The sequence below is a fragment of the Odocoileus virginianus genome, chromosome 25 (genome assembly GCF_023699985.2).
Source record: "Odocoileus virginianus isolate 20LAN1187 ecotype Illinois chromosome 25, Ovbor_1.2, whole genome shotgun sequence".
In the NCBI taxonomy this organism is placed as follows: Eukaryota; Metazoa; Chordata; class Mammalia; order Artiodactyla; family Cervidae; genus Odocoileus; species Odocoileus virginianus.
The window spans coordinates 31,227,827-31,242,608 of record NC_069698.1 but is presented as its reverse complement, the minus strand read 5'-3'; the positions used below and the strand labels follow the sequence as shown (position 1 = coordinate 31,242,608).

The following is a 14,782-nucleotide window of genomic DNA, read 5'->3' as shown; positions in this document are numbered from 1 at the left end:
ACTTGCCCTTGGTTTCCAGAGGAAGGAACGGTTAGCCTGGAAACTTGGACAAAAGTGGGAGAGCAAATTCAATTGGCTTATACTTTGCATGGCCCCGATAAAGTTCCCCTCGATGCTTATTCCTTGTGGACTTTGATCAGGGATTGTTTAAATCCAGAACATGAAAGCAAAAAATTAGAAACTGCTCTAAAGCTTATAACTCCTAAAAATCTGCAGCCTACCTCCGGGACAGTTGAACACATTTGCGATTCCCCGGAAGACCCAAAATCTAGTAAAAAGGAGGCTGTTGCTTTAACATCTGACTCAGAGTCTGAACTCTCTCATGAGGATCAAGAAGAACTAGATGAGCAAGCATTTGAGTACAATAGAGAGAATTGGGATGCTTTTATTGTCACAAAAGGGAAGGACAAGGCATCCCCCTTTTCGGAACTTAAAGAAATGTTAACATCCATATCACAGAGAGTGGAGCAGTTAGACTTGCTGCCCCCTTCGGGTCCCAAGCCGCTGCACTCCAACACACCGTCTGTTGTGGCAGGATTGGATCCCGTTCCGATTCCTCCTATGCCTCCTTTAATACCTACAGCTCCTGTATATGCTCCTTTGAAATTTGAAAAACCCGTCCTTTCCCCACTTCAAATGGCTGTTAAACATGCTAGAGACCAAGGAGAAAGCCTTGAGGGATATTCCATGATTTTTCCAGTCTTTGAAGACGCTAACCGCCGCGGGTATCATGAGCCTGTTTCATTTAAACAGTTAAAGGAGCTTAAGCAGGCTTGTGCCCAGTATGGACCCACAGCACCTACAACCTTTGGCCCTTGCATTTGTCGATGCCTATCTGAAATGATAAATAAAAGATTGTTGATGTTTTCCCGTTTGCAAACACAGCCATTTCCCTTGAGGGAGACGGGGGAGATGAGGGGAGCTGGCCTGACTGCTCAGGCTCCTTCTTGGCCCTGAGAGAGATCAAGAGGTCCCTCTCTGTCCCACACCCTTGATTTATTGAAGTGCAGGTTGGCCTTTCTTACCTCCCTCAAGGAAATTGCTGCAGCGACCTTTTACCCATTTTCCTGATGAGATTGTCAGGCTCCTGTGTATGGTTTATGTCTAGGTAATCTTTAGATAATCTTTAACTGATTGTAATCATACTAAGACAGCCAGTCCCTTGCTCTGCTAGTCTTAAAGAGTTGAGATAAAATTCCTGAGCGAAGACTGATGCCTGCAATTCTGCACGTATACATGTCCTTGATCTAAATTTAGTGAGTCCTGTTAGCATATATATGTATGTTACCCCTCAATAAAGTTGTCGGTTTCAGTCGAGAGCTGACTCCGTCCCTCTCAACCCCATCTTTCCGAGTCTTTATTTCTTAGGTATTTTGGCGATTGCGCCCGTGACCGGTTCGTTTGCTGGCAGGCTCCGGCATATAAACTCAAGCCAGACTTCCTAGATTTGTGTTGTGACTCTTGTATTTTCTAGTTGTGTGGTCTTAGGCAAATTACAGAGATTTCTTTGTTTCTACATTGTGCTAGTGAGTACAATATTACTTCTACATTGTAGGATTGTTGTAAAGATTAGATTAATTAATATAAAGATTTTAGAATAGTGCTTAATACATGGTTGTTTCAATAATTACTATATTATCATAATTCACATTCATATCACAAACAAACTTAATAGAAAGCCTGTATCCTAAATAAAATCTGTAATATGAACCCACCCCACTCTTTTTTAGTACATTTTTAAAGTGAAACAGTAAACTTCCATATCAGGTACTTGTGGGAAAGGAAAATAAAAAAAAAAGACTTCAACTTACTTCATTATGAGTGGGCTAGTGAAGGACAAAACATCAGCCAATACTTTGAATAAAGCAACCTGAATCAGGACAAACTTAAAAGTGTTCCACAATGCCCGGAGTAGAGATGGCTTCCTGGTGTGTGCCTCTTTATGAAAAGATGACTATATAATTAAGGAAGACAAAAGCAATGAGAAAAGAGAACAGAACTAATCCACAAATATATATAATCATAAAATTAGTAATGTACTCCAAAGTTAAAAAAGCAATATGAAAGGAATAAGTTCAATTAAACTTGAAAACGTGGTCTCTATTATTGTTATAGAATGGTGCCAAACCACTTGGTGTTATTCATACCATATGGCATAAACAGAAAAAGAAACCATTTTTTAAATCACTTTTGTGAGTTTTGAAACTATTTCACTAATACAGTTTTTATCTTCAAATTATACTTTCTTTTTGAGAAGTCTAAAGACTATATATACATACATTATATATATGTGTGTATATATATATATTCATGTGTGTGTGTGTGTGTGTGTGTGTGTGTGTGCATGTGCATGATGCTACATATGAAGAACCTACTCTTGCCCCCCATAAGTCTTGGCCTTGGCCACTACATGACTTACTTTGACCAATAGATATGATACTCTGGGATATGGAAACTATCTTTGCAACTATGAATGAGGAAGGATACTGATGAGAAGCCCCAAATTATATACATATAACACACTTGCTCCTGAGCTTTAAAGAGCTGCTGAATAATTTGATGACAGAAATTAGCTTTAATAACAGCTAGTATTGTTAGGGAAATGACCTGTTATTTAACATATTTAAAGGATTTTCTATATTAATAATAATATCTCATATTTGGAACAAGTTATGCAGTTAAGTACTACGGATTTAATAATTACCTTTACTTCTTGCTTCTCTTGAGTCCTTAAAACTTCCTTCCTCCATTGTTTCTCAAAGATGGGACACACAATATAGGAGGAATCGCTTTCATTAAGTTCAACAAGATCCTCTCTTTCCAAAGGTTTCTTATAGCCTAAAATAATTATTCTAAAAATGAAAGAGCAAGGAAAACAATTCATCAAAACCAACAATAATTAAAACTAACCTGCATATATTCATTTCTCTTCTTGATTTATAAATTATCTTATTGATCAGGTTGGACTCACTAGAGTATGTGTTTGAAAAATCATACAACTCTATCCTGAAGTTCAATAATATATAATAATCCTTTGTAACTTCTTTTTCTTCATTTATTTTTATTAGTTGGAGGCTAATTATTTTACAATATTGTAGTGGGTTTTTGCCATACATTGACATGAATCAGCCATGGATTTACATGCAGCTTTTAAAAGGGCTGTTTAGATATCCAATTATTCAGTAAAACACTAATCGCATTTACTCATCTCATCCTGGAGACACCCACCTACTCTATTTCCCTTTACTGTTGTTTAGTTGCTTCGGTCATGTTCAACTTGTTTGCAACCCCATGGACTGTAGCTCACCAGGCTCCTCTGTCCATGGGATTTCCGAGGCCAGAATACTGGAGTGGGTTGCCATTTCCTTCTCCAGGGAATCCTCCACACCCAGGGACTGAACCCGCATCTCCTGCATTGGCAGGCAGATTCTTTACCACTGAGCCACCAGCAAAACCCACCCTTACCTCCCTTACTGGAACTTAAATAGCTAATATTCACAGTGATATTCATGCCAAAACCCACATTTGATTTTTAAGCTTGTGTGAAAAGAGAAATGAATCTGTCCTCTGCTGGGACTATACAGGCCCTTTGACACTTTACTTTACAGAGTGTCCAAGTGGAGGACCTGTATCTGCTGCATAAACTTGGGTCTTGGCCACATATGACTGACTTTGACCAACAGAACATGAGTCAATTTGACAGAGCCATTTTGGAGCTGAAGCCTTAAGATACTGCCAGCCTCTTAGTAATTCTACATTTCTCCATTCAAAGAGCTTGCTCCAGAGTACATTGTGAGTAATTATGCAAGAACAATAGGTCTAAACTGGGCTTGTCCCAGGAAAACTAAAGCATGGTCTAGTTATACCACAAATGGTATTGTTGCAGACAATGATTTATATTTATCTTACATCCATTCCTCTGCCTCATCATCTTCCTACTGACTAGAACTTGATATTTACTCAGTTGAAAATCTATTGAACTGAGAGTAAGTCCATATTCCAACCACAGAGTTTTCCAACTACAGTCCCTGTAGTTCAGTTCAGTTGTTCAGTCATGTCCAACTCTTTTTGACCCCATGGACTGCAGCATGCCAGGCCTCCCTGTCCATCACCAACTCCTGGAGTTAAACTCATGTTTATTGAGTTGGTGATGCCATCCAACCATCTCATCCTCTGTCATCCCCTTCTCTTCCCTCCTTCAATCTTTCCCAGCATCAGGGTCCCTTCCAATGAGTCAGCTCTTCATATCAGGTAGACGGGTATTGGCGTTTCAGCTTCAACATCAGTCATTTCAATGAATATTCAGGACTGATATCCTTTAGGATGGACTGGTTGGATCTCCTTGCAGTCCAAGGGACTCTCAAGAGTCTCCTCCACCACCACAGTTCAAAAGCATCAATTCTTCAGTGATCAGCTTTCTTTATAGTCCAACTCTCACATCCATACATGACTACTGGAAAAAACCATAGCCTTGAATAGACGGACCTTTTTTGGCAAAGTAACATGTCCCTGTAATCTTATTACTATTTGCTTGGCATTAACAAGTTACTTAAGGCTGTGGCTCAGATGGAAGAATCTGCCTGCAATGTGGGAGACCTGGGTTCAATCCCTGGGTTGGGAAGATCCCCTAGAGAAGGTACTGGCTACTCACTCCAGTATTCTTGCCTGGAGAATTCCATGGAAAGAGGCTATAATCCATGGGGTCGTAAAGAGCCGGACATAACTGAGCGACTAATACTTTCACTGCAAAGCTAAAAAATCTATTTAAAAAATCTACTGAAGAGAAATCTCTATTTCAAAAGACGACACAAAACAGGGAGTTCCCTGGGACCTAGTGGTTAGGATTCCAGGCTTTCACTACTGTGACCAGGGTTCAACCCCTGAAGGGGGATCTGAGATCCCACCAGCCTCACAAAAAATTTTTAAAATAAAAAGAAAAGGAGACACAAAACTTCAAAATGAGAAAAATGTTTGTCTCCTTTTTTCTGAGCTTTCCTCCTTCCTGTTCTGAAGACATGATGGTCTGAAATGGAGAAGTCATCTTTGCCTTGGATATTCAGGTGAATATCCAAATACTAAGGATGGAGTGGAAAGAAGCCTGGATAGAAGAAGCAGGATGTAGGCTGGTAACATAAAAAAAAAATTTTTTTAATCTATCTGTTTAAGCTATTATTATTTGAGTATTCTGTTATGTGAAGCACTCCTAAGTGATATAGTTCAGATACACTCAGTTTTGAGCCTGATGACATGACTTATTCAGTGAGAAATTAAACTTCCATTTAAACCCGGGCCTTCTGACTCTATAGCTTCAGTTCTTTTCATTATAAAGTATTTTAGTCCAAGAGACCATAACAAAGTATTACACTGCCCCAAATTGGAACTGCTTTCATTGTCATTGTTACTGAACAATCTGAATTGATTGACCCCGGAATGGACTTAAATCCCGTGGTAACCAGTCTTCACTGGATTCAATTTCACTTTTATTACACACTACCTAATATCATATTACAATTCATATTTAACAAAAAAGCTTAAATGTACTAAGAAAGGACCTTCTGTAATCATGTTTCTGTTGGCTCAATATGCTGGACATTTTTCTGCAGTGCACTTTTAAAAACATATTAAGCAATAAACTACTTTAATGTCATATTAAGTTCTTCTATTCCATTCCACAAAATAAATATTCATTTTCAAAATAAGATTGCATTGATTTTCACAAAAGCATTTTTAATAACATTTACTGCCTCAGCATTTTGAGGTAGAACTGTGCAAAACTCAGTGGTTTTGGTTCATGGGGATAAGTGACCCCTGGCTTTCATGCTGAGTCTCCAAATAAAGAAGCATCTAAAAGTGACACTTAAGCTGAATTGACTATGGTGAACTTGGGCTGGGCTGTGAGTTCCCTTTTACCAGGTGTGTGCGTCTTCCACTTCTTTTGCTCTCTTCTGGATCTAACTTTTACACATAAGAATCCAGGAGAAGAGGAAGTGGTGCTTCTTTAAATCAACTGCTGAAGCAGCTTTTGGGAAGCTTCTTGGGCCAATAGTTGACTCTCCCAACAATGAAATGCACCAGATCCCACAAACTTGTGGACTTTAGTCCTTAAGCAATACTAAAGGTACATACAAGCATCTTGGTTTTTTATAGACTATTATACTTTTTTCAAAGGACAACTCCCTAAAGCATATAAAGCAATCATTTTTATCGACTGTTAAACAGCAGGAACTCTAGGGACTGGTCACAGGTTTTTAAATGTAGTATACACCAGTACTTACTTACCCAAAGGCAGACAATGTCATTAAATGTAATATTTCCACTGTGTATTCATTTTTGTTACATTAGAAAGAATCTTGAATGTATTTAACATTAACAAGTGTGCATAAGTATCCTATCCAACTGATATTAATGGTAGTAAACCAGTGGCAGTTGGCTAACAGGGTGAGATGAAATACACATTTTGTAGATGAGTAATAATCGAAATACTTGGAAAGTATATGGCAGCACTGTCAATTTCATTATTGCTGTGCTGTGTGTGCTAAGTCACTTCAGTCATTTCTGATTTTTTTGTGACCCTATGGACTGCAGCCCACCAGGCTTCTCTGTCCAGGAGAGTCTGCAGGCAAAAATACTGGAGTGGGTAGCCATTCCCTTCTCCAGGGGATAACATTCTGACCCAGGGATCGAACCTGGGTCTCCCACATTGCAGGCAGATTCTTTACCATCTGAGCCACAAGGGAAGCCCTCATTATTGCTAATCATCTGTTTAAACATTTCTGGAAAGGGGTGATTGTGTAATGGGAAAAGGCAAGGTGTCAGTTGGTACAAAAATCTTAGGATGAGACAGTCGGGTAATGTACAAATTTTACTAATATGTGAGGAAAAGGTAGGATAGATTGAATAGTGTATCCCCAGTTAAAATAATTCAATTGTGAACTATAAAAATGTTAACTAGAGTTTTCCATGTATGTCAAGGGGATCATTCTATGACCATGATTATTATACACTGATGACAGATTATATTTGCTAATAAAACCTTCATAATTATTAATCATCAACATGATGTAGACAGCTACTGCCTTAGGAATTATGGCTCATAAGCATATAATTTCCTAATCATTTGCATCATCTGAGCACATTTTAATCAAATTATTCATATAATTAGGGGAGCTTGAATTCAGCCTAGGAAATAATTTCTGATTTCATTCTGTAACTCAAAGAACAGATCTGAGAACACAATTCACCAGTGTCTTGAAAGAGACATTCTCTTAACAATAGCCATGATTCAGCTGCAATTGTTTCATCACCAGATAAGCAACCGCATTAGTTTAATGCCAATGATAGCTTCAGATAATGGCATGCCATGAAAATATTTCCTATCTAGTTCTGACATGTGAGAGAAAAACAGAAAATAAATGTGATATTCAAAAATTATAGCTTATTGGTTGTTTGATCTAAAATATAGGCTTCAAGATATTGAGTTGCTATATTTTAAATTCTGCTGTTTTATTTGATATTAAATTTAATTTCAGCTTCATACTCCATGCCTCCTAAAATTGTTTGTAATATTTAACATAAATGCACATTGCTTTCATTTGCCAAAATGCATATAGTTTGATAATAAAAGTTTTTAAAGTACGTTTACTTAAAATTATTTGCACCATTTAAATTCTGTTAGCTTGTGACTTTAAAATGACAGTCTGAAAATTTTAAAGCCAGTGTAGACATCACTCTTATTCTCAACTCATGGATGAGACAGAACTCAGGTTTGAAAAACATATCTAAACATACACAAATTTGAAAAACCAAAATCATTAACTGTAAATAGTCCACATTTACATAGTTTCCATTTAAACTTTATTTTTTCTAGTGCATAATTTAATATAGCATATTGTCATAAAACTTCTGCAATCCTCTTTAAATGATTCACAGATTTGTATAACTTAGAATTTTTATCATAATTCAACTTCTGCCCAATTATTTGCTTATCAGTATATCAGTTTTCTACTTCAACAGCTGTCATGAATATCACCAATAATTTTTACATTGCCAAATTCAATGGAGAATGTTCATTTCTTATTTTAATTTTCAGTATTTGGCCCTATTAGTCACTTACCTTTTTTTCCCTTTTTGACAGTTTCCCTAGCTTCCAATCACACTCTTTCTTTGGTTTGTCTCTTACATTCTGAATACTTAGCTTCCTTTGTAGACTCTCCCTCCTCTTATTGTTTAAATACTAAGGATTCCCAATACATTGTTTGTTAAATAGACTCTCCTGCTTGATCTCAATGACATTCATGACTATAGATCTACAGTCAGTGAGTCTCAAATCCACGTCTGTAAGCCTGAGGTCTACATCTCCAACACATGTAAGGTTTTTTTTTTTTTAATGGGGATGAGTCAGGCACCAGAAATTGAAACTTTGCTAAACTGCTTTCACAAATTTTCACAATATCTGAAACTCTAAGTTATCTGACCCAGAAACCCAACATTATTCAACACTTTCCCCAGTTCTTCAATCTCCTCTTCCAATCAACTCTTTCTCTTAAAAAGCTCTTGAATGTATTCCTTCCTGCTCATCATCTTTATCATTACTATGGTTCAGGTGGTAACCATAAATCTACCAGGATATCCAAAGAGCCTCCTGACCAGTCTCTCTCCATTTTCATCTCCTACATATATCCACAGAATTGCACAGGTGATTTTCTGAAGTGCAAATCGTATGTCATTCTCTATTTAAAATCCTGCAGTGGCTTCTCACTATCTTCAGGATATCCTAGAGAACTCTTACTGATCTGTCCTTTCAACTTGATCTCTTGACACACCAACATGGAAGGGTCAGTTCTCCCCTGCCTCCATGATTTGTAAATGGTGTTTGTCAACTGGGAATGCCACTTTGGCTCACCCCTATACTTTTTAAATGTTGGGTTAAGGCATCAACCATTTGCAAAACATTCCCAGTGTGCAAACTTGGCTAAATGACATTTCTGAAAATTGTGTTTCTCCATCATGCTTAGACTGCCTTTTTGGGTAATTGATTGTGCACTTTTTAATCTTTTTAATTCTATTATGAATTCCTGGAAGACAAGATCTAGATCATTCATCTCTGCATTTGGAAAGGTTAGCATAATGTAGGACATCTAGCATGCAAAAAACTTTTTTTTATAAAAGCATTCACCTACTCTCAAAAACACATTGGGCTGGCCAAAAAGTTCATTCAGATTTTTCCATACTATCTTACAGAAAAATCCAAATGAACGTTTTGCTTAACCTAATATTTGTAGATCAAATTGGGCAATTTTGTTTCTACCAACTATAAAGCAAGGGGCATTAAGTTAGAATGATAAATTTAGTTTCATATTATCATAAACTTTCTGTTATAGGAGAAAAGAAAACATAAAGAAACTTGTTGAATGTATAAAATTAGAAAAAATGAACTCTTCTCATTCAATATGATTTAATTTTTGTGTTAAAGCTCTCATCACATATTATATGTTATTCTATAAGGTAAACCACATTATATGCCTTACAAAATGATTGTGTGTGTGTGTTTCAATAGGAGTATGCTGCTGCTGCCAAGTCACGTCAGTCGTGTCCAACTCTGTATGACCCCGTAGATGGCAGCCCACCAGGCTCCTGTCCCTGGGATTCTCCAGGCAAGAACACTGGAGTGGGTTGCCATTTCCTTCTCCAGTGCATGAAAGTGAAAAGTGAAAGTGAAGTCACTCAGTTGTGTCTGACTCTTCGCGACCCCACGGACTGCACCTCACCAGGCTCCTCCGTCCATGGGATTCTCCAGGCAAGAGTACTGGAGTGGGCTGCCATTGCCTTCTCCTCAATAGGAGTATAAATAAGTATAAGTGAGAGAATTTTCAGCAAAAAGCAGAATAGGTGTCTCAGATGTTAAGGAATCTGCCTGCAAGGCTGGAGACCTGGATTTGATCCCTGGATCAGCCAATCCTCTGGAGAAGGAAATGGCAACCCACTCTGATATTCTTGCCATCTCCTTCTCCAGAGGATTTCCTGACTCAGGGATCAAATCCAAGTCTCCTGCGTTGCAGGCAGATTCCTTACCATCTGAGCAACCCACTTCAGTATTCTGAAGTTTCCCTTGTAGCTCAGTCAGTAAAGAATCTGGCAGTAATGCAGGAGACCTAGGTTTCAGTTCTGGGTCGGGAAGATTCCCTGGAGAAGGATATGGTAATCCACTCCAGTATTCTTGCCTGGAGAATTCTATAGACAGAGGAGCCTGGTGAGATACAGTCCATGGGGTCACAAGAGGCAGACACGACGGAGTGACTACTACTACACTACATAGATAAGTATAAATGAGAGCATTTCCAGTAAAAAGTAGAATAACAAAACAACAAAGAAAGCTTGAAACCTGAACTCAAACTGACTTCTAACATCAGGTCAGTCTGCTCCTCCTGCCTAGGTACCTCCTACCTAGATATCAAGCCTACCTGGCTTCCCTCTCCTTGAGCCTCAAATGTCCTCATCTGTAAATGCCTAGCTCATAGGACTTAGGGGGAAATTACATGAAATAAAATATAATAGCAGATACATGATGATTAAACATATATGTGTATATATACATCTGCAGCTGCTTCTTAGTCGCTTCAGACATGTCCAACTGTGTGTGACCCTACGGCCTGTAGCCCACCAGGCTCCTCTGTCCATGGAATTCTCCAGACAAGAGTACTAGAGTGGGTTTCCATGCCCTCCTCCAGGAGATCTTCCAAACCCAGGGATTGAACCCAGGTCTCTTGCACTCCAGGCAGATTCTTTACCACGGAGCCACCAGGGAAGCCTCATATATATGTATATGTATGTGTATGTGTATATGTATATATTCATTTTCCCTTCCTAGTGCTAACAGGGACAGAAACACTATAAATGGGCAGCCATATTGCAGGAATATTCACAGTCTTATCTGTGGACCTATTTTGTATGTTACTATTTGTGATGTTTTTGGAATAAATCACATGAGAAGAAAACCTTTGCAAAGTTATTTTGTAAAAATATACACACTTAGATTAGAGGAATAACATGTAAGTGTCATTTCACTCAGAATTTTCCTCAATGTGTTACACCACAGATGAATTAGTAAAATTCTTACCTACTAAACCAGGAATAGGTCATCTTACTGAAGAATGAAGCACTTTTCTCTGGACTGCATCTCTAAAATAAATAAATAACAGCTAGTGTATGAAGAAAATGCCTTTTTTTACATTTGAAATATCTTTGTTGGCAAGTGGAAAGCAAACATGAAATCATTTATATTTCAGCTATGTTGATAACATAATTTTTAAGTAATACAATTAAGATATCCTTGGACAATGCATTAGAGGAAAATTAAGATTTCTTCTGATATTATGGCTTTTACAGAGCAAGAAACTATGTAGAAAAAGAAAACTATTCCTAAATTTCCTATTATTTCTTCTTTTTCTCTCTGTCTCTCTCTACATATGAATCACCACACATGTATGTATATGTATATGTATATATATATATAGCTTCTCAACTAAAATGACTGTGTATATATGTATGTATATACATGCATATATATAAATGCATAATTTAGCTTACATATATCTACAATATAAGCTAAATTTAAAATATTTAATTACTAAGTAAAAAACATCTTTATCTTCTGATAAATAGGAAAATAATAGACTATAGTAGGCATTTGGTTTAATCACTTCTGTGTAAACAGTTAATTACATAATTTGTATAAATGCATATATACATACATAATTACCTATTATCACAATTATATATTATTTGGGAAGGTTATAGTATTTCCATAATACTCTTTCCATTGACTTGAAGTTTGACCAAGAGAAGAGGGGTTTAAAAGAGAAGGTCTCAAAGGCAATAATCTTACATTTTTTTAAGGTCAGCAACAATCTCTATTTTTACAAAGTTAAACTAATCACAAAATTAAATTTCACTGTTAGAAATTGTCCCATATTTAACAATTTTGCATTAATCCTCTCTAATCCTGTTCTGATTTCATATTCATGAACTGTTTGTCACATTTTAAAAAATTTCTTATTCTAGAGGAATGAAACAATATTTCATTCTGAACATCAAAATATTCTTGGAGTAGGAAATGGCAACCTACTCCAATATCCTTGCCTGGGAAATCCCATGGGCAGAAGAGCCTGGTGGGCTACAGTCCATGGGGTCACAAAAAGTCAGAGAAGATTTAGCGACTAAAGAATCCGCCTGCAATGCAGGAGACCCCAGTTTGATTCCTGGGTTGGGAAGATCCGCTGGAGAGATAGGCTACTCACTCCAGTATTCTTGGGCTTCCCTGGGGGCTCAGACTGTAAAAAATCCATCTGCAATGTTGGAGACCTGGATCCAATCCCTGGGTTGGAAAGATCCCCTGGAGAAGGAGATGGCTACCCACTCCAGTATTATTGCCTGGAGAATTCCATGGACAGAAGAACCTGGTAGGCTACAGTTCATGGGGTTACAAAGAGTGGGAGACAACTGAGAGATTTTCATTTTTCACAGCAAAATATTCTGATTAAAGATGAGAAAGCATAATACTCACTTCAAATCTGTTCTCTGAGTTATAGCAAATTATACACTATAAATCATTGCATATGCATATATATGTGTGTGTATGTGTGTATACATATATATATGAAGAAGGAAATGGCAACCCACTCCAGCATTCTTGCTTGGAAAATTCCATGGACAGGGGAGCCTGGCAGGCTATAGTCCATGGGATCACAAAGAGTCAGATAGAACTTATTGACTAAACAACAACTATATATATACATGTGTATTGACCCTTGAAGAACATGGATTTGAACCACGTGAGTCCACTTATATTTGGATTTTTTCTTAGTACCACACAATCATGGATTGGTTGAACCCATGGATGAGGAACTTTAGATATGGAGGAACCACATATATGGAATGAGCATGTGTGTGTGTTCAGTTCTTTGCAACCCCATGGACTGTAGTCCTCTAGGTTCCTCTGTCCATGGGACTTCCCTGGCAAGAATATTGAAGTTGGCTGACATTTCTTTATTCAGGGGGAACTTCCTGACCCAGGGACCAAACCTGCATCTCCTGTGTCTCTTGCATTGGCAAACGAATTCTTTACCACTGAGACACCTGGGAATCCCACAAACATGAAAGGGCTGACTATAAATTATATGCAGATTTTTTATTTTGAGGAGATTGACACCTTTTACCCCCGTGTTATTCAAGGGTCAACTATATTTTAACAAGTTGCTATATATCCTTCCACTGTTGTTTCAAGAAATAAATGCTCCAACAAACGTAAAACATTTATCACATTACTATGTGATAAATAAAAAGCCCAAAACAACCATGCCAACAAGTGAACTATAATGTTGTCATAAATCTTGCTATCAAACATATTATTTGGAAAATTAGTACATATACCAGTGAGGAAAATGTGTGAAAACTCTCTGATTAACTCAGTGGTCACATTTTATTTTATAGGAAGTTGCCAATTTGATAATTGGCCACCAATGTGGAGATCATATTCACATCAAAAATACATATATTTCTGTGCCCAACTGCAAATGGCTGCAAATACTTTGCAGCTTTTCCCATCAAGAGACTGATTCTATTTCCCACTCCTTGAATCTGGGCTAGCATTGTTTCTCGTTTTGATTATGAGAATGCAACAGGAGTGATGTGAAGAGAACTCCCAACTCTAAGCTTCAAAAGGCTTGCTCTGCTTGGAACCCTGAGTGCACCATGTGACTGAGCCCAAGCTAGCCTCCTGGAGGGTAATAGACCACCATGGACTAGAAACGAGGTGCTCATCTGACAGCCCATCATCCTGACCAACAGCTTGAAGACTGCCTGACATATGAGGACATTGGTTCTACATTATCCAGCCGCCAGCCAACTCTCCAGCTGACAGTACATGTCTGAAAGAGCTCAGCAGAGATTGGCCAAGCTAACCCAATTGAGGCCATGATCCAGCTGGGCCAGGGAATCATCAGCTAAATAAAAAAGTTTTCTTTCCAGGGCCAAAGTCTTGCAGAGCTAGTAGACAAGGTTACTTTAGCAGGCCAAGGACTGGGTATTTGACATCTGGTCTAGGTCCACTTTTCATGTGAAAGTATCTTATACAAAGCTCTTTGAGTACTCTGGTAAATAAACAGCCTCATTAGGTGAAGGCCAGGCATCTTATATTGAAGTTATTACAGTGAATTCCAAGCACAGTTACCTCCCAGAAGAAATACCAGGCAGGCAAAATATCTAGTAGAGGTAATTAAATCTTACCAAGTACCAAGAATATACAAATGGCTTCTCAGTAAATAATTACTGAATTCATAGCATGGGTCTCACTGAGTTTATTATCAACATATTGCTGCAAAGCAACATCTACATTGAAAACCAGGATATGACAATTCTGTGAGTTTCCTGCAGTGAGTGAATTCACTCCCATCCTCTCTACTGGACATTCTGTAGTCCTTTCAACTCACCTGTTCTCGCTGACACCACTTCCTCTGTAGACCTGATATCAAATGATTTCTCATTTCTTTTATCTCCCCCAGCCTATTAGAGGCTTTTGTTTCTAAGCTATTTTATTATCTTTGTACTTATCTAGCACTGGGTATATACTAAGCATTCTATAAACACACCTTAATATTAATTCTGTGCTGCTGGCTGTGTGAAGTCACTTAAGTCATGTCTGACTCTGTGCGACCCCATGGACTGTAGCCCACCAGGCTCCTCTGTCCGTGGGATTCTCCAGGCAAGAATACTGGTGTGGGTTGCC

General features: G+C 38.0%; 1 protein-coding gene across 2 annotated transcripts in view; it reads right to left on the bottom strand.

Annotated features, from left to right (window-relative positions):
• LOC110144669 (multidrug resistance-associated protein 1-like) overlaps positions 1-14,782 on the bottom strand; it is a 91,682-nt gene that overhangs the window by 73,600 nt on the left and 3,300 nt on the right. The window contains exons 2-4 of one of the 2 annotated variants that reach the window (XM_070455087.1): positions 11,117-11,178; positions 2,705-2,852; positions 1,812-1,954 (exon numbers count right to left, since the gene is read on the bottom strand). In XM_070455087.1, the coding sequence (XP_070311188.1) occupies positions 1,812-1,954; positions 2,705-2,852; positions 11,117-11,178 (353 nt within the window). Of the gene's footprint in view, positions 1-1,811; positions 1,955-2,704; positions 2,853-11,116; positions 11,179-14,782 lie in introns of those variants that run through there. The other variant, XM_070455088.1, reaches the window with a different exon arrangement.